This window comes from Coturnix japonica, chromosome 4 (genome assembly GCF_001577835.2).
Source record: "Coturnix japonica isolate 7356 chromosome 4, Coturnix japonica 2.1, whole genome shotgun sequence".
NCBI classification, from domain to species: Eukaryota; Metazoa; Chordata; class Aves; order Galliformes; family Phasianidae; genus Coturnix; species Coturnix japonica.
This window is the reverse complement of record NC_029519.1, coordinates 40,613,200-40,632,867: the sequence shown is the minus strand read 5'-3', so window position 1 is coordinate 40,632,867 and position 19,668 is coordinate 40,613,200. Positions and strand designations below refer to the sequence as shown.

General features: G+C 43.6%; 2 protein-coding genes across 3 annotated transcripts; both read left to right on the top strand.

Annotated features, from left to right (window-relative positions):
• The first annotated feature begins 243 nt into the window (after nucleotides 1-243).
• On the top strand, nucleotides 244-3,308 carry SPP1 (secreted phosphoprotein 1). Its single transcript, NM_001323234.1, is given in 7 exon segments — nucleotides 244-334; nucleotides 957-1,023; nucleotides 1,126-1,176; nucleotides 1,405-1,509; nucleotides 1,623-1,667; nucleotides 1,989-2,225; nucleotides 2,735-3,308. Coding segments are annotated over 6 exon segments (795 nt in total). The 5' UTR covers nucleotides 244-334; nucleotides 957-969; the 3' UTR covers nucleotides 3,038-3,308.
• Nucleotides 3,309-3,489: 181 nt separating this feature from the next.
• Nucleotides 3,490-19,588, top strand: PKD2 (polycystin 2, transient receptor potential cation channel). 2 transcript variants are annotated; one of them, XM_015861755.1, is made up of 15 exons: nucleotides 3,490-3,853; nucleotides 8,169-8,282; nucleotides 10,026-10,159; nucleotides 10,254-10,504; nucleotides 11,214-11,438; nucleotides 11,568-11,796; nucleotides 12,316-12,486; nucleotides 13,061-13,242; nucleotides 13,775-13,895; nucleotides 15,030-15,128; nucleotides 15,762-15,883; nucleotides 16,125-16,242; nucleotides 16,410-16,573; nucleotides 16,992-17,139; nucleotides 17,936-19,588. In XM_015861755.1, exons 1-15 carry the CDS (start codon nucleotides 3,523-3,525, stop codon nucleotides 18,167-18,169), a joined length of 2,643 nt encoding a protein of 880 aa, XP_015717241.1. In that variant the 5' UTR covers nucleotides 3,490-3,522; the 3' UTR covers nucleotides 18,170-19,588. The 2 variants fall into 2 exon arrangements, with proteins under 2 accessions (XP_015717241.1, XP_015717242.1); XM_015861756.1 differs by lacking the exons at nucleotides 13,061-13,242; nucleotides 13,775-13,895.
• The last annotated feature ends 80 nt before the right edge of the window (nucleotides 19,589-19,668 follow it).

Here is a 19,668-nt window from a genome sequence, read left to right as displayed (position 1 = left end):
TGCATTCAGCAGACCTGCTGGTTAATGATCTTGCCCATAAGTAATGTTTTAACCATAGAGTAGCTTTTGTTTGCTTCAGAAGCCACAAAGCCAAAGAGGAAGTGGATGAGAACGTGGGCAGGATGGTGGCCAACAGCCTCATGACCTCAGCTTGTTCCGCTCCACGGGGATTGGTGGCTGCTCTCTGGGACAGGGTTTAAATTCCTCACGGGTGCAGATGCCAGGCAGTCAGGGACAAGGGGAGAAAGCCAGAGCCTCACTCAGTCCACAGTAGGAGCTGCTGCTGGGATTGCTGGAGCACCTTTGAACAGCTGACTTCTCCATCACAGGAAAGGTAATTCTCTTTGCTTTTTCACTTGCTGTGTGCCACTCTGCACATAATTTTTGATCAGGAGGCATTGGGCTGTGAAGTTGCATTACTGGGGAGGAATGTTTGATGCTTTTCTATGGGAATAGTTCTGCTTTTAGGAGGAAGGTGTTTGTACTTTTTTAACTAATGCCAGGTGTGGCAGTTAATATCACAGTTTTACACCTGTGTGCTGATGAATATCAGGAGGCCACTGAAAGCCCCAAAGCCTTCTCTCTGCTATGTGAGCAGATCTTTGACTCCTGCTTGAAAATGTAGGTTGTTGTGGTCAAATGTCTGCAGGATAAAATGAAGGTCTGGCCATAAATGCATCATGTAAACTTGATTTACAGCCACTCCAGTTAATAATTCTGAAAACTAGTTTTAAAGTAACTGAAAAACAAACTGAAGTCAGAATTCTTGCTGCTGTTTAATTTCTAAGCATCATAAAGCCAGCTAGCTGTGAGGGTGGAGGAGTGACATTGCCATGGGCAGAAATCCTTGTCAGAAAGCTGCTTTTGGCACAGCAAGAACAGGAGAAAAGAAAGCCTTGGGGTGTTTTTGGGGGGTATTTGACCTTGCTGATTTCCTGTTCCAACCTGCTTTCCAGGTAAAACATCACAATGAAGCTGACACTTCTTTGCTTGTGCTTTATCAGCATCACTGCTGCATGGCCAGTGAGTAAATCCTAAATGTGTGTTAGCAGTTACATGCACATTTTCTAGGCATGCTAGCAACACATTAATGCTCACAAATGTTTTTTCTCTTTCCCCTTCAAGGTGAGCAAATCCAAGCAGCATGCCATTTCTGCCAGCTCTGAAGAAAAATACGTAAGCTCCTTTTTGTTACCATTCTGCCTGTTGTCTTTAATAAAACAGTTCTAGACTCTAATGTTCATATGGGAAATGGTAACTTATTCCCAGTTCTTTCCCCGTGTCAGTGAATGGATGAGGATGCATCCTGTGCTGCTCTGCCACACTGTGCCATCTGAGGCAGTTTGATGCCATCAGCTCTGCTGTGCTTCTCTGGGCATTAAAACCTTCCTTCTTCTCCTGCAGGACCCCAGGAGCCATCACACACACAGGTACCACCAGGATCACGTGGATTCTCAGTCTCAGGAGCACCTGCAGCAGACACAGAATGACCTGGCTTCACTTCAGCAGGTACAGCATGACGTCTCCTGGTGAAAAAACTTAGGATTGAGGGCTTGAAGAATATCAAGCTTATTTCTCAGCTCTACTGTGTGTGCTAACAGTGAGCTTTCTGTTACTTTCAGACTCACTACTCTTCAGAAGAAAATGCTGATGTCCCAGAACAGCCGGTAAGTCTTCTGGATGCCAGCCAGCACATAGAAGTACTCACTTTCCTCACCCAAATGCAGCTCTTATAGTAACGCCTCCCTTTAAACAGTGCAAGGCTTTGGACAGGATGAGGCTGACTGAGAGCAATTTATGCACTAAGTCTCCAGCAGCACCTAAGCACTGGGTTACCAGAGCGAGACCTCTCAGCTCACCTCATAGAATCACAGAACCTTTTGAGTTGGAAAGGATCCTTAAAGGTCACTTGGTCCAACTCCTCTGCAATGAACAGAGAGATGCCTTGAATACATAGATCTGCCTAATGTGTGTTAAATTCTTTCCAGGACTTTCCTGATGTTCCTAGCAAGAGCCAAGAGACCGTGGATGATGATGATGATGATGACAATGATTCCAATGACACCGATGAGTCTGATGAAGTCTTCACAGACTTCCCCACAGAGGCACCCGTGACACCTTTCAACCGTGGGGACAATGCAGGCCGGGGTGACAGCGTGGCATATGGCTTCAGGGCCAAAGCCCATGTGGTGAAGGCAAGCAAGATCCGCAAAGCTGCCAGGAAGGTGAGCATGGCTGTACAGCAGCAACTGGCTTATTGGGAAGGGTGGTGAGGATGAGAACAGTTTATCATAGGACCATTAAGGCTGAGATAGATCTGTAAGATCACCAAGTAATTCCCTCTCATCCTATCGCTGTTATCTGGGAGAAGAGGCTGACCCCCACCTCACCACAGCCTCCTATCAGGCAGCTGTAGACAGCTGTAAGGTCTCCCCTGAGCCTCCTCTTCTTCAGACCGAACCAACCCAGTTCCCTCAGCTGCTCCCCTGCTCTTCTCTGAACATGCTCCAGGGTCTTGATGTGTTTCTTGTAGTGAGAGGCCCCAAACCGAACACAGTACTTAAGATGTGGCCTCAGCAGAGATGAGTCCAGAGGGACAATCTCCACCCTGCTCCTGCTGGCTGCATTATTTCTGATGCAAGCCAGGGTGCTGTTGGCCTTCTTGGCCACCTGGGCACACCGCTGGCTCATGTTCAGCTGCTGATGTTCTCCATTTCCCCTTTGTGCAACGCAGCTCATTGAGGATGATGCCACCACGGAGGACGGGGACAGCCAGCCAGCGGGGCTCTGGTGGCCCAAGGAGAGCCGCGAACAGAACAGCCGTGAGCTGCCCCAACATCAGAGCGTAGAGAACGACAGCCGGCCAAAATTTGACAGCCGTGAGGTGGACGGAGGTGACAGCAAGGCCAGTGCTGGGGTGGACAGCAGGGAGAGCCAGGGTAGCGTGCCCGCCGTCGACGCCAGCAACCAGACGCTAGAGAGCGCTGAGGATGCCGAAGATCGCCACAGCATTGAAAACAATGAGGTCACCCGTTAAGGGGAATCTGGGCACTGCTTCTTTTTTTTTCCTTTTTCCCTTCTTTTTTGTAACTTCTGTGCAAGCGCAGGGCTGGGGAGGGGGAGGGAGGAGAGCCATAGCGGTGTGTTTGTAAATGTAGAGCGTGTGGCGATGCATACATAGGTCGAGGCACCGCGGTGCCATTGAGCCGTACCGAGACGGGGCGAGCGCTGCCTGCGGGGATGCTGCGCGTCCCGCTGCTCCTGTGTATATTTTGTAACCGGATTGAAATAAAAACCACAAAAACCTCTCGGCTTTGTGGAAGTTATGTGATGCAGGGAGGAACGGGGTACAACAGCAGCCCCTCCCCGTTCTTCCACCCCCAAAACACTCTTCCAGCGGGACGGCCCCGAGGAGGGGAAAGGGGCGGGAGGCAACAGGGCGGCCCGACCCCCTCTCCCACCGTGCCCCGGGCTTTCCGGGCCGGCCCCGAGGGCGGGGAAGGGGCGGCCCAGCGCCGGGCGATGGCGGCCCGCGGGCGGGAGCAGCTGGAGCTGGGGCGGCTCGGGGAGTCGGCGCGGGCCGGTTGCTGCCCGCCGTCCCCTCCGCTGTCCGCCTGGAGCCGCGACAACCCGGGCTTCGAACCCGAGGAGGAGGAGGGGGCGGTGGCGGCGGGGCCGGCGATGGAGATGGACGCGGAGTGGGGCGGCCCCGCGGCCGCTCCGTCCTCGGTGGGCGGCGGACGGCGGCAGCGGCGGATCCCGGCGGAGGTGCGGAGCCGCCCCCCGGGGCCGCCCGAGGGTTCCGCGCCGCTCCGCAGCGCCTGGGCCAAGCGGTTGGCACGGCGGCTGCGAGGTGAGATGGGCTTTCCTCGAGTCACTGCCTGTCGTGGCGTGAGCAGAAGAGCCAAAAACACACTTGGTTTTAAGCAGGGGGTTCGAGTTGGGCTGTCTGCTGTGCTTTCTGCCTTTGCTCGTCTTTCGTGTGCGTTCAGAAGTTATTTGCTTTAACGATTTCTCTGTCCCAGACCGCAGTTAATCCCTCCCGATCGTTGTGGTGGTTTACCTGGGTACCGTGGGCTTGCAGAGGTCATTGCCTCGGAGGATCTTTGCAGCAGAAAGTGTTGCAATAAATAAGTCACTATATAACAAGAGAGCAAAACACTCAGGACAAAATAACAGCGATAGTTACATGTTTCATATCAAGAGTGTCGGGCTGAAAGGAGAGCTTGGAGAGCTGGTGCCCATCTGTCACTTGAACCTTCGATTTCTGCTTTCAGGCTGAAAGGTGAGCACCACCTCTGGAGTAGTAGCATCCTGCATGCATTCAACTGACGTGGATGAAAGCCATTAATCAAATGTATGTGATGTTGAAAGCAATGTGAAGTTGTATCATATGGGTTGGTTCAGTCTGTGAAGAAGAGGCTTGAGAGAGACCTTATCACTCTAGAGCTCTTGGAAATGAGGTTGTGGTCAGGTGGAGGGTTGGCCTCTTCTCTCAGGTAACAGCAGTATGATGAAAGGTGATGGCCTCAAGCTGCACCAGGGCAGGCCCAGGCTGGACATTAGGAACAATTTCTTATTGGAAAGAGAAGTGAGGCACTGGCACTGGCTGCCTAGGGAGGTGGTAGAGTCACTGTCCCTGGGGGTATTCAAGGAAAAGGCAGATGTGATGCTGAGGGATGTGGCCTAGAGTAGTCACAGGCATGGGCTGATGATTGGACTGGATGATCTTAGTGATCTTTCCAGCCTTAGTTATTTTATGATTTATGATTTTTCTTGCAGTGCAAGAAAGCAGAGGATTAGTCTTTTGTATATCACAGGTGGTAGTGGTGGTAACATGGACAGACTGACTGCTGCTCAGCAGCTGAGAGACAATGACATCTTGAGTTTTTCTTGTTGTTAGTTGTGAAATGCATCTGCATGTAATAGGAGTTTGATAACTTCAGTGATCAGGGAGACTGTAGAAGGATCTAGTAAGTGAATAAAAACTTGACTGCATATGATTATCTGTCTTTCGTTTTCCTGTCTTTGGAGATTCTCTTTGAATTCTGGTGTAAGTGGCCTTGAAGTGGCCTTAGTTCCTCTTCTCCTGCACATCTCCCCAGCAGCCATCCCAGCTGCCCAGGGAGAGGAGGTCATGGCTGTTCACCTCTCTTAAGGAGAAGTAATTCAGTCTCCATTAGTGCTGATGGATGAGATTAATGTCTGTTTCCAGAGCCAGGTGGGAAAGGCAATCTTCCCATCAGAGCTGTACTCCATCTCCCAGTGTTACTATGTCATCACATGCGTCAGTACAAAGTTATGTACACAGAGTCTGTCTTAAAAGATTTTCCTGGTTATTGTTAAGTGGAAATATCAAGTGCCATTTTCAGTCATTAATTCATTGTGATAAAAATCATCCAGTTTGTACTGAGTTGAATTACTGCTGGCTGTGATAGTACCATAGGAAGGAGTGTGAAATTCTTTTTGAATGTTACGTGGTTTTGTTGCCCTTGTTCTTTTCGGGAGGATCAGCCTTTGTCCAGGACTACAGTCCTCACTCTCTGCTAGTACCTGAACTTCTCTGTAGGAAGGTCAGCTAGCAGTGCCCACCTGGGCTTGCTTTTGGCACTGTGTGTGCTGAGGGACAGTTGTAATTGTCTCTACCCAACTACTGAACACTTTCAGAACTTTTTCATAAAAACAAATTAATGCATTCTGTACCTTATAAACTGGATTTACCAATATAATAGTGTACATGTGTATATATGTGTGTACATTCCTTTCCCATCCTTTTCTTTATTCCTCCCTGTTTCTGTTCCTTCTCCATCATTTTCTTCATTGCTTTCTATTCATTATTCCATCTCCTTCCCAGCTCTCCCATCCCTTCTTCTCTGCTTCCCATTTCCTTTCTTTCTCTGTTTCTTATCCTTCCCTTCTCATTCTTCATTTCTTCTCCACTGTTTATCATCCTTCTCTTCATTTCTGTTTGCCATTTGCACTCCTACCTCCCTTCTACTCTTCTGCATTCTTTCTTCCTTTTCTGTCCTTTCTTCATTCTCTCTTCTTCCTATCTCCTCTCCTTTGTCTTCCCTTTTCTGTTCCTTTACCTTAATCTCTCCATCCTTTCTCATTCTCTTCTTCGTCCCTTCTACTTTGCTTCTCCTTCTCATGTTTTCATTTCTATTCTTAGTTCCACCTCCTTCATCTCTTCTCCCTAACCTGTTCTCCCTGTACATTACATGCTTATGTTACACACACATATATATGTAATATATATGAATTGTATGTGTGTATATGTGTATATGTAAAGTCAAAAAGTTGAGAAATAACAAGTTTACATAAGAAATCAGTGGAAATCCTTTAATCAAGGCTAGAAGTAATGTTTCTGGTGCTGGCAGAAGATGTCTACTTGAATCCAGCATCATTTACAACCACTATGCGTTTAGAGGCACCTAGAACAAAGTTCAAATAAGGCAAGAAGGAGAATACTGTACTTATCTAAAAACATGTCCACTGTTGAGTGCTTCCAGGTGGCTGCCAGGCATATCTAGAGGTTGTTTAATGGAAAGGCCATTATGTGATCTCCGGTGTTAGATTTTTGTTGTTGGCTTTTTTTTCTGTATGCAACTTTCTGCTCACTGCTGACTTGCAGTGATTTTCTACCAAGACAGAAATGGAGCTTGCAAGCTTTCTGTTCACTGCATTTCTTGTTGGTGAGTAATGTGCTGACGGCCAGGACTCAGCATGCTCGCCAGCTTTCTTGCTGGCTGTTCCAGACTGTTCTTCCTCTCTTCTGTAATGTTTTCCTGACTTTATTATGAGGGTTGCTAGTGCAACGTACTGCTATACTGAAGGCTGGATTTGTGGAGTTCTGTATTAATAGTGACTCCGAATGTTCTTGGTTTTGTGCTTCTGCCTATGAGAATGACCTTATGGTGAACATTTGGCACTTTGTTTAGTAGAGCTGCAGTCCTTATCTCTGTGTTTTCAGATTTAGCCTTAAAGAACAGCTTTGAAAATGTTCTACAGGGGGCTGATATTAGCAAATAGTGTGATTAACCAGTCCAGGGATGTGAGCAGAGGTCAGCAGGAAGGTTGCTGGTGCACAACATATGTTGTCTGCTCCTTGTTGCTGTTCCTTTAGCTTCAAGTTACTGTGGTGTGTTTGGTGGATTTAAGGTTTTATTTTTTTCCCTAGGAATGTTGGGTCTACGCTGTTTCCATCCTTTGGGAATGTGAAGGATGCTTTAAAAGACTGGCAATCTAAAATATCTGAAAGGGGAAAGGGTGGGAATTTGGCAAAAGAGAATTTCTATTTTCAGATGCCTTTTTCTCTCATCATTAGCTTAGATAAATCACCTTGCTCTATTTAGGCTTCAATCAAAAAATCAGCTGAATGTCAGCAGCCATTCTCAGCTTTGTTATGGTTTGGATTAGACACCAGAAATAAGGATGGAAATCACTGCCTGCTTTCCATTCTCACACAACTATTTCTGATAGCAACTCCATTTAAAAGATCCTTTTGCTTTCCTATTACCTTTTTGGCAGGATTGACTGCTGTCTGATAAGTTCTCTTAGGCTGCATTTTTGGGAATGCCATGTTGTAGCAATTGGACAGATCAATGCAATAGGAAAGGCGTTACACCAGAGATGTAACGATGGAAGGACTGGCATGATAGAAAGTTGCTATAAAGAAAGGGAAGAAGATTGCTGATCTTTATCAGAAGGTATGCTAGATTCACAGGGGAAAGTTCTACCAAAGAGGTCAGTAGCAGTCAGCCCTTAAATGAGGTCTAAGAGGTGCAGCCAGGCTCCACCCCTTCCAGTTGCACAGGTGAATTGCCTTCACCTGTGCTTCCAGGGCTGACTGGGTCTTTTCCCCAGGTGCTCAATCAGTGGTTCAGGCTGTGACTCAGTTCCCATACACAAGTATAACTCTGTGAAGCTCAAGCTGCTTGACTGACTTATCCTTCTTTTGGTTAATTAATTAAAATTACTAAAAATGTTTTGATATGGAACGTGCATTTTCACTTACCTGATAATATTTTCAGACATGATGTTAATGAATCTTTCAAAGCCATTTGACTCTTTAGTCAGTGTATTACATTGGATGTGTCTTTAGCTATGTCTCCAGGTATCCAGTATCAGACACCTGTGTATGTAACTATGTATGTTTTTCTTGCTAGGTCTGTGGGGTACAAGGCTGATGGAAGAAAACAACACCAGCAGAGAGAGATACCTGAGAAGTGTTTTGCGGGAGCTGGTTACGTATGTGATCTTCCTTGTGGTGCTGTGCGTCTGTAAGTACTACTCAGCCTTAATGTGTGCAGTTCTGCACTGCTTGCTTGCAAATCCACAGTGTTTCGGGGAAGTGGCAGAGTAATGAACAGGTCATTGTAGGGGAAAATATTTTGAGTTATTTCTTTCTCTTGACTTTGTAGTTGGATTGTTGCTTGAGGTTCTGCACCTTAGCAGTTTTTGAATTGTTAGTAGTCAAAACTATTAACGTGTTCATACATTTGCATGACAATCAGGAAGACGGTGCCAAGTACAACATATTGTGATGTTTTATTTGGTCACTAGGGTGACTAGCAACAAAATCTGCATGCATTAAAGTTTGTTTATCTCTGGAAAGCTGACGGATTTCAAGCCCTCAGTCATTAGCATAGACAGTTCTATTCTAAATGCCTCCAGTGCCAATGACTGTTGAGCTGTCTTTGTGACCAGCTGCAACAGGACAAGGTGCCATTTTTGTTTTTAAAGAAAGCCTTGCATTGAATAAAACACAAACCACAAGCAGTGTTAGTAGTTTGGGAGCAAGTGCTTTGCTTGTCCACAGCAGAATTCCTACAACAAGAGCAAATGAAAAAAATCCAAACCGCAAACATTATTCAGTTGACACAGCTCAACTGTTTTGGTGACGTACTGCACAAATCGTTATATACTCACTGTCATGTTCATTTCCTGTGTGAGACTTTTGGTGCAGGACTTGAACATGATTCTGTGAAAACAAATTTGTCTTCAGAGGGATAAGTTTGCTTGCTGTTTGTTTGCTTGTTTTGTGATGGGAAATATTTTTGGTGACACACGCATTGTATCAAAAGGGCACAGATGCTGCTAACACTTCAGCTATGCTTTAAGCGTGATCATTTTTTGCTTTACACGTAAACAATAACTGTGGGGCAGACAGGTCTTTGGTGTGCCATAGGAGGATGCTTTCCACTGCTGGCAAAGTGCTGTTTGCATTCCTTGTGCTGTTGTATTTTTGAGAGAGTGTATGTAGCGAGAATCCAAGTATTGTGCAATCAAGTCACACATGCGATTTGCCACAGAGGAGTTTATTAAAAATAGTTCTTCTGTGGTTGCTCAGGAAAACTCATTTTCTTCCCTGTTATAAAATGCTTCTGTAAGTTTGACAGCACTGCTTAAAGGTTTTTGCTGTTGACCTAATCTTCCAAGCTCCTCTGAATTTTAACCCAGAATTGTTGTATTATTTACATGTACTGACTTGTATGTATTTATAGGCAGCAGAGGCATCAGTGCCAGAGACTGTTCTCCCAAGCCAGCTTGGCTTTGTGTGTCATTTTGTAATTTACACTCTGTGGTCCTCAGCCACATGCTTGGCCCAGATTAAGGAACAGAAGCAGCATGCAGTCATTACTTTCTGTGCAGTGATTCTCTTAGAGCATTGAATGTCTGGGGTGGAGTTTTGTTTTCTAACCACTTGTGTCATTGGCAGTATCCCATGTTGAGCATCCCTTTCTGCCTGGACAGGGCATGGACATTCCGGTGTCTGGGGTCATTCCAGCTCTCAGGATGCCTGAAGTGGCACTGGCTGCTTTTCTTCAGGCTCCTGAGTCCAGCCCTTGTGGTTCTTGAAGTTGTTTTTTGTAGAAACATTAATACTACTATTGCCAACAATTGATTTGTTATGGATTTTGTTCTGATCTTAGTCTTTTAGGATAGAATCTATACAAGTACAACTTGATGTATTCAAAACTGCTCCATCTTTTTCTTCTCACCCCTTGCCAATCCACATGCAGTGACATACGGGACAGTGAGTTCCAGCATGTATTATTACACGAGGGTTATGTCGCAGCTCTTCCTGGAAACGCCTGTATCCAAAATGGAGAAAACAGACTTTAAAACATTGTCCACAATGGATGACTTCTGGAAGGTAATACTAAAAGCAAGTTATTATCTTGCTGTTGATTTGATGTGTGAAAACAGTGCTAGCAACATGCAAGCTGAAATTCTGTCTTCCTTTACAGTTCACAGAAGGCCCTCTGCTGGATGGTCTCTACTGGGATATGTGGTACAACAATAAAACCATAGCAGAAAACAAAAGCTTCATTTATTATGAGAACCTGCTCCTAGGGGTGCCCCGGATTCGGCAGCTGAAAGTGAGGAATGGTTCATGCTCGATTCCTGAGGATTTAAAAGATGAAATCAAAGACTGCTATGATGTCTATTCTGTGGCCAATGAAGATACTGCACCTTTTGGGCTTCGAAATGGAACAGCGTATGTAGTATTTTGTAGGCAACTAAATATGGTTTTTTCTGACCGAGATTATGCAGAGTGGTACAGAAAGTCATTTCACAGGGGCAGCTCTAGAGTTGCTGTAGGTTCTGTCTGTAAAGCCAGCTAAATCCATAGTGCTGGGTGAGTGTTGGGAGTTGCTGGGTCATCTTTTTAGGCTGAAACATGGAAGGAGTTCTACTTCTCTTGAGAGACAATGTGTGGATTACACTGGGAAGGGTTTGGGAGGTGAAGCACAGCTACATCAATACCAGTTTTTCTTAGCTTCCCCCAGAGAAAAGAACTTTTGAGTAAGCAGATCAGTGCGTTCTGTTTTCACAATTAATTTACTTGTTGCCTGTCTTCCTATCCGCATCCCGTTATGTTGGTGAAACAAACCTTGTTAGTTCTTTCTCCAGAGTACAGACATGAAAACTTGCAAGTAACCCTTAAAACCCTTTGACAGTTGAACTAAATGATCTCAGCGGTCTTTTCCAACCTTAATGATTCTGTGCTTCTAAATAAAACTGCTCTACGAATCATTGAATATCTAGAGTTGGAAGGTTGCCATAAGGATCATGGAGTCCAACTCCTGGCTCCACGTGGGACCACCCAACACACATGTGGGTTTTTTGGTCAGGTCTTGTTTGTTTTGTTAGTTCTATGTTAAAAGTAGATCTAACATGTGCTGTCTCACTCCTGACTGAAACAGCTGGACATACACCAATGAGAAGGACCTGAATGGGAGCAGCCACTGGGGCTTGCTGGCCACATACAGTGGGGCTGGTTATTACCAGGACCTCTCAAGGACCAGGGAAGTGACAGCTGTGCAGATTGCCAGCCTTAAGAAGAACCTGTGGTTGGACAGAGGGACAAGAGCAGCTTTCATTGATTTCTCAGTCTACAATGCAAACATCAACCTTTTCTGCATTGTAAGGTATGACCAGGAGCACCGGCAGTGTTCGGATTGCAAAGCATGAAGCGGATAGAGTTGCAGACAGTTCTTTCTGTGTTTTTGTGGACAGTATTAAAATGAAATAATTTTCTTTGCCTTTTTAAATTCCAGGCTGCTAGTGGAATTTCCAGCTACAGGAGGCCTTCTTACTTCCTGGCAGTTTCAGCCAGTGAAGCTGATTCACTACATCTCCACTTTGGATTTCTTCCTGGCAGCCTGTGAAGTGGTGTTTTGTCTTTTTGTTCTGTACTACATGGTGGAAGAGATCTTAGAAATTCACATTCACAGGCTGCGCTACTTCAGAAGTCTCTGGAACTGTCTGGATATCCTTATCATTGTGGTAGGTAACCTTTATAAGTCTAACATTGCTTTCTGAAATGCACTCTGTGGGAGACATTAATGACTCCATGTTCACCAGCAATCTCACTGTAGCTAAAAATCTGAGCTTTGAATTTGAAGCTATATGATCCAGAATTACATTGGGTTGTTTTTTGCAAAGGTATCCAAAGCCAGCAAAGCTGAAGTAGATCCTGTCCCACTTCCATTCTGTACTTTCAGTCTTGGACAAATCTAAGGTTTTTTGTTTTGTTTTGATATTTTTTCCTGTTTCTTCCACTTCTTCCATATGATGGCTTCATTTTTTCTGAGCCCACCAGTTTTCACCATTATTTTGTTCTTCAGCAGGGGCAAGGAAGAGATTCCCAAATTCCCTTACTCCCAGGCTATTTGTCTCACCCTACGGCTGTCATAGTTTCACTGTAAAATGATCTACCCCAAAATTCTAGTTTGAATCTTGTTTTGAAGCTGTTTTAAAACCATAACCACCTTCCATGTGCTCATTTGTTTCTTTTGTACTCAGCTTTCTGTGGCAGCGATAGGAATAAGCATCTACAGGACATCAACTGTTGATATGCTCCTGAAGAAGCTACTAGAAGATCAGAACTCATTCCCCAATTTTGAACCCTTGGCATATTGGCAAATGCAATTCAACAACATTGCTGCAGTCACTGTATTTTTTGTCTGGATTAAGGTAACTCTAAGACACGTAGCCATATTCTAAAATAAGAAAGTGCATGTTCAGTGTTCTGAATGTTGCCTGATATCATTGAGTTTAGTCACGCTTCTTCTAACACTGGTCATGGGAGAACGTGTGAGCGCAAAGGTAACTTTGTGCAGATTGAAAGCAAGGTTCTCATTCTCTCTCTGTATTGGTCCTTTTTAAGGCTAGAAGATTCATTCAGCTCTTTGTCACATCAGATATGTGAAGAAATGTTTTCATTTCTCCTTTATTGAGAAATTGGCACTTTTTAGTGGATACTGCTTTCTCCTGTGTGCTCTTGGAAGCAGCTTGATACTACTGCTTTGGAACCAAGGTTTCAAATAGGAGTCCAAGCAGAAGTTGGCTTTCTCAGGTTTTTTTCCTTCAAATTTCAAGTCTTAGGGTTTTTTGGAAACAATGTATTTCTAATTGAAAATCACCTGGCTTTGTCCCCATCCAGCTCATTAAGACATCTCATGTAAAGAGCTGGACAGCAGTTGGGATTAGAAATCGTCTTCTTTGTCTTCACAGTTGTTGTGATTTGTTTGTTTGTTTCTTTTAACAGCTTTTCAAGTTCGTTAACTTCAACAGAACGATGAGTCAGTTGTCCACCACCATGTCTCGCTGTGTCAAAGATGTTGTTGGCTTTGCAATTATGTTTTTTATCATTTTCTTGGCATATGCTCAGTTGGCCTATCTTGTCTTCGGCACCCAGATTGATGACTTCAGCACTTTCCAGGACTGCATGTAAGCAAAAAATAAGAAATATGAATAATTTCTTGATGCACTGGTGAATGGATTTGATTGCCTCACCAGAGATCAAACCAATCTGCCTGCAGAGATGAGCTGTAAGCTTGTTACTGTTGGTAGCTCAGTAGTGATAGATGCTTTTTAGAGATATATACCTGACACCATGTGCTCAATGGTGTTCTGTTCCTCATGTTCTGTTTAGTTGGCTGGCTCCCAGATGGAGTCTATCATCTTTAACAGCCAGCTGGTCCAATTGAGGTAGTCACCAGGTTGTTTTTCTTCCCAGCTGTGTCCAAAAGCCCTAAGTAGCCACACTAGTTACACTTTGTGTCTTGCATCTGACTTCATGTTTTACAAGGCTTAGAAGTAGGTTTGAGAAGCTGACTACTGCAGTGTCTGAGTATTACAGCAGTGCAGACCTCTCTGCTGTCCTTCATTCCAACTGTTATGGTAAAATAGATCAAGAATTCCTGCACAGCTCCAAAAGTGTTTTTCTCAACCCCTGCATGTGTTTTGTTGTTTTTTTAAGATTTACTCAGTTCCGCATCATTTTGGGAGACTTCAACTTCACAGAGGTTGAAGAAGCTAATCGCATTTTGGGACCCATTTATTTCACTACATTTGTATTCTTTATGTTCTTCATCCTTTTGGTATGTACAGCTTTGTTTTCATGGGGTGGGTAGGTGGCCTATTGATTTTAGGTACATCATCATTTTTCCATCTCTTGTTCTTGGATTCTTATAGCTACTTAAGTTGAATATATCAGGCTTCACCTTTACTTGGTTTGCTGCTGCATTCTTTGCTTTTTACTCCTCTAAAACAGATTTGCACTGTGGTTTTGTCATTGCTCTCTTATAGTGCTCCACATTGTTGTTTTGTTGTTTGTTGGTGTGTTTTTTTTTCTCTTACTATGAAGAATTTTTCTTTTCTAAATTCTCTCTCTTAGAAAATAGTTTTGATATAAACAAGTTAATATAAAATAGACAGTGACACAAGTTAAGAGCCCCACCACCTTCTCCCTGAATGTAGTTTCCAGGTAGTTTGGAAGTTACGTCACAGTATGGTAATCTGTTTTGTGGTGATACCACTTGAAGCTGTTATGTGAGCAGGACATCCTCAGGTATTATTCCCAGAATGGTGTGTGGTTTTTGGTAATTTGATAAGGTAGCAACTGTTACTGCAAGATTTCGCATATGTTGCTCTAAAATTAATGCCTCCTATTTATTTGCATGGAAACTACAACAGATGAAAAGAGCAGAATTAACACTGTTAGAGCAAAATCTCAGCTACAAAATACTTTTCAAGATATTCACCACCATTAGCTATGCATTTTTGCCTGAAGTGAACAAGATCCTGTGTGCTATGCTTGTGAAAATTGGCACCAGCAGACGTGACCTACTGTTTCCTCTGCTGAAACACATCACCCACAACCTCACTGTGCTCACATCCACTGTTCGGTCACCATCAACAATTAACAAGCAGAATACAGGTGGGAAGGTTCAGCCTTTACTACCATGCCACCAGCATCCACATCAGATGTCATGGGCCAACAGAATAGAAGAGGAGGTGCTGCTTTCAAAACTGTCCTCATACTAATCTTAGCCTTCTGTAGAGCATCATATGTTTGACTGTAATTTTCAGATTTATATAATGTCCCTTGTACTTAATGAGGCTTTTTATTTGCTCTTTGGGATGAGAAGAAGCGATAGCGAACAATAGGTCATGTAAGTGGTAGAACTTAGACTTGTAGAGTTATTTTAATTGGACTTTTCTGTCACGAACAGAACATGTTTTTGGCCATTATCAATGATACATACTCTGAAGTCAAATCGGATATGGCACAACAGAAGGCAGAAATGGAACTGTCTGACCTTATCAGAAAGGTAAGAGTAACATTTTGTTGGTTTGATGTCTCCATCCTCACTATTCCATAAAGCTATATAGAAAGCGTACATAGGAAGGTGGGAAACAGCTGGGGAAAATGCATATCTCTTAGTTAAATGAAGGAGTGTGAGTTGAGTGTAAATCACTCAACCAAAAACTTTGCATTACAAAGTATTGTAGCAATCTGAGACTGTTTCAAAGGGTCATCCTAGTGAATGTGATATAGGATACATCTGCCTAGGTACATACAGAAATACTAAAATGATGAAGCTAAACCAACATTCAGTTTATGTACAGAATTTTGAGGTGTCTTGTGCCAGGCAATGTGATGGATCAGGTCTCAGGGTTATGTGTTGGGAACTCATGGGGTAGGCTGCCAGTTGGGCTGTCTAACACAGACTTTAAGAGCTTGACCTGAACTTCAGTTCAAAAAAGCACGTGCACTTTCATGCTGTCTGGCATGGGAGTGGTGCTGTACCATGTTCAGAAACATTTGAACACATACTGGACATGGACAAGTAACTCAGAGTTTTAAACTTTGGAACTGCAATCAAAAGAATTATATTAACATCATGTTAACACTGCAAACCAATGGAAATGTTAAATTTCATTTTTACTATTTTTTCTTTTAGGGCTATAACAAAGCCATGGTCAAACTTAAATTAAAGAAAACCACTGTTGATGACATTTCAGAAAGCTTGAGACAGGGTGGGGGAAAACTAAATTTTGATGAACTCCGGCAAGATCTAAAAGGGTAAGAAAGCTGTTGATTCTTTTATCTTGAATTGCATGCATGTCCAGACATTTGATGCTGAGTCTTTGACAAGTTTCTCTTGCCTCTGTGATGCCTTTAATACAAATGAAATCAACTTTTGATTCAGTTGTATCTTGGCTCAGTATGGAAGTTTGTTGTGAAAGCATTGCTTTTCTAAGACAAAGTTGTTTTTGCATGTGAAAAATGAGAAGTAAGGGATCTGTTTTTACTGCCTTCTCAGGAAGGGCCACACTGATGCAGAGATTGAGGCAATATTTACCAAATACGATCAGGATGGGGACCAGGAACTGACAGAGCATGAACACCAGCAGATGAGAGATGACCTGGAGAAAGAGAGGGTGAGGTTGCCAATATGAATAGCATCCCATCAGAGCTGATGGTGCTGCTTCCTGAACAAGGTGGAGCATGGAGCTGATGTAGAGCTGAAGTTCCTTGGCCTGGACACCCTTGGCCCCACGTGAAAACCTTTACCTCTTTCCTATCTGTGTCTTGTGTTTTCATAAAGGAGGATCTGGACCTGGACAGGAGCTCTCTGCCACGTCCTCTGAGCAGCCGCAGCTTTTCTCGGAGCTTGGATGACTCTGAGGAAGATGAAGATGAAGACAGTGGGCACAGCTCAAGGAGGAGGGGCAGCAGCTCTAGTGGAGTGTCCTATGAAGAGTTCCAAGTGTAAGTTAATCCATCTGGGGGAGCAAAACGGCATGGGTGAGATTTTTTTTTTCCCCTTGTCCTATTTTTGTTTAAGATATGTTGTAGTCTTTCCTATAACTCCAAATATTCATCAAATATTTCAGAAGAAAATATGTTACATTTTTTCTAGGTACTGAAGTCAATCCATTTAATAGCTTTCAAGTCATATCTGAATTGCATATAATTCAGAGAGGCACATGGGAACCAGTTAGAACTGCTCCTTACTCCCCAAAAGAAAAAAACTTCATATCTGGTCATTGAAAAGAGAGAAAATGGCCATGGCACTTTCAAGTCAAAAGATTTGTTTTCTTAGTAGTAAAATACTGAGGTTTGTAAGTTGAGTGAGAACTTGAACTCTTGCTTTTAGTGAGCTGAAATAATTGTTTGTTGCCCTCAGACTCATGAGGAGAGTGGATCGCATGGAACACTCCATTGGCAGCATTGTCTCCAAGATTGATGCAGTGATTGTGAAGCTGGAAGCAATGGAGAGAGCCAAACTGAAAAGGAGAGATGTCTTGGGACGGCTGTTGGATGGAGTGACAGAGGTCAGTGTCCCCAGCTCTGTCCTGTGCCATCACTTGCTGGTCACAGCCTGCATGTTTATTTAGTGATAGTACATTTCTCTTCTGCTTGGCTTGGGAGCATGAAGGGGAGTTGTGGTAAGGTTGCAGGGCTTCGCTCAGGCTGAGCAGTCTTGAGTTTTGTTTCACTGTTTCGGGCTGCATGGAGAGGTGGTGAAGTCACTGTTTCTAGAGGTGTTCAAGAACTGTGGAGATGTGGCCACGAGGGAAATAGTTAGTGGACATGGTGGGGAGGAATAGATGGCTGGACTGGGTGACCTTACAGGTCTTTCCAAACTTAATGATTCCATAAAGAGATGTGAAACAAGTTTTGGATATGAGAACCCATCTTCTAGAAGACCTATGTTATGCAGAGGCCACAGTATGCCTTTTAATGTTCTGAACAGGACAGCAATGGCATTCAGTAGCTTCTGAGGCAGCTTGTTCATCCCTTGGTTGTTGTGATGGGTAGATAGTTTTCTATTGAGGATTCTGGCAGAATCCAGGGCATCTGGTATATCTTACATTTCTGGAGATAGATTTGCTTGTTAAATACTGTAATGCAAACTGCTTTCACCAGTGAAAGTGAGAATCTGGGAGTTATGTTACTGGAAGAAAGCCATTTACTACAGAACAGCAGCTGTGATTTGATTCTAGTCTACAAAATATTGAGTGGTGTAGGGATTTCCTATAGGAAAGGATTCTTATTCACATAGAACAAGATTTTGAATGGGCTGCAGTCTGGGAATTACACTTCCATCTTGTATCTCTATCTGTTCAGGATGAAAGGTTGGGCCGTGATAATGAGATCCACAGGGAGCAGATGGAGCGGCTGGTACGGGAGGAATTGGAGAGGTGGGAGTCAGATGACACAGCATCTCAGATGAGCCATCGTCTGGGAACACCACTGGGACTGAACGGGCAGCCTCGGTCGAGGAGCTCCCGGCCATCTTCCTCGCAGTCAGACGGCATTGATGGGGGAGGAGGAAATGGGGGGAATAACCTCCATGTGTAGCAGAGGCTTTGCTGTTTGGTCAGCATCAAGCCAGCTACACCACTGCTTCTCTTCCTGATCTGACCACTAAAGGAAAGCTCAGTGGTGGGTAAAACAAATACTCTGTTCATAAGGCATTTTGAGAACTTCGCATGCACGTGCCAGGTTCAAGTCACTGACATTGAGACTGTTGGCCTTAGAAATGAAAATGCAGAGGTAGAGTGGAAACCAGATGTGACAAAATCCACCTGGACAGAATTCTGTTTCCATACATCTATTACAGTTTCCATGCATGAATGGTTTCATGAGGGGCAGCAAGCTTTAGACAAAACGTGCTATGGCTAAAGCATCCCAGTGATAGGCTGTGGGCTTTCTGCTTTCTACTAGAAAAACACAATGCTTAAAAGCTTTGAAAAGCACTTTTTAAAAAGAAAATGGCATCAGTTATATCATTATATTCATTTTAACAGCTGACACATTTCAAGAGCCAAAGAAGCGTCTCTTTTTTAAGTTAGCAAGTGTGTGTTTGTTTTGTTTTGTTTTTTCTTTCCAGAGTTATTCTTGGGTTACTGACATTTTATTTAATATATTTTATGTCCTTTTTCCTCCTTTTTTTTCCCCTTTATACTAGGTTTCATTAAGCAGAGGAATCTTGCACAGCTTGTAAGTTGCTAATCAGGTTACTCTGCAATAGAAACTATAGGCTCTGTGCCTCTTTCTGTTTCATCAGCATTTTAAATGTAATATTTAAGAGCTGCCTCCCCACACTTAATCAATGGGATCATCTTCAGCTCTGTCACATGGTGCCTTCTTTTTTTTATTTGCCATGTTTTGCATTTATCCTAGGATAAATAGAAGGCGCTTTCTGTGTCATAGACGATTTGTTGTTGGAAGGAGAGATGCACCACTTAAGTTAAAATGTTGCTTTCCAATAGAAAGCACTGAGACACAGCATTCTTTGCCCAGCAACGTTTCAGCCTATGGCATGTTGGCTTAGCAAGGAGGCTGCATCCTGAAGGTGTCACTCACCTTTCTTTGTACTATATGGTGTTTTTTTTTCATGAAAATGAATTTTCATTCCTAGCTGTATTTGTTAAGGTGTATTTCTGTAACGTGTCGTTACTTATAACAAACTTCATCTTGAAGTGCTTATAGTTTCCATGGGTTATCCATGTGTGTGACAATGGCCGTGCAGTGAGCACGTGGCTGCGTAACAAATGTTCTCAACATTGATATAATCTCAATTTTTAGTTTTAGATTTTAGCACAATTTTTTTCACTTCCTTAGCAATAAGGTTTTGCATAGAAAAGCTGTGTACAGTGTTTGGTCTCATTATGAAGCCATTAATTATGCAAGCCTTCTGCAATGATCAAGAATGTATTGATCTGTAAACTGAGCACTTTACTTCCCAATAAACTTTTGTATCATCTGCAAAGCTAACGCTGTTTCCTGACTTAGTCACCATGTACAAGTAGCTTAAGATACATTTTTGACAGGGTTATCTATTGGCTAATGGGCTA

Bases quoted from the DNA above. Each gene is read 5' to 3' on its own strand.
- PKD2 (XM_015861755.1), top strand. From the start codon at position 3,523: ATGGCGGCCCGCGGGCGGGAGCAGCTGGAGCTGGGGCGGCTCGGGGAG. The intron at 10,160-10,253 runs GTAATACTAAAA...CTTCCTTTACAG, and splicing joins CAATGGATGACTTCTGGAAG to TTCACAGAAGGCCCTCTGCT. The intron at 11,797-12,315 runs GTAGGTAACCTT...TTTTGTACTCAG, and splicing joins TGGATATCCTTATCATTGTG to CTTTCTGTGGCAGCGATAGG.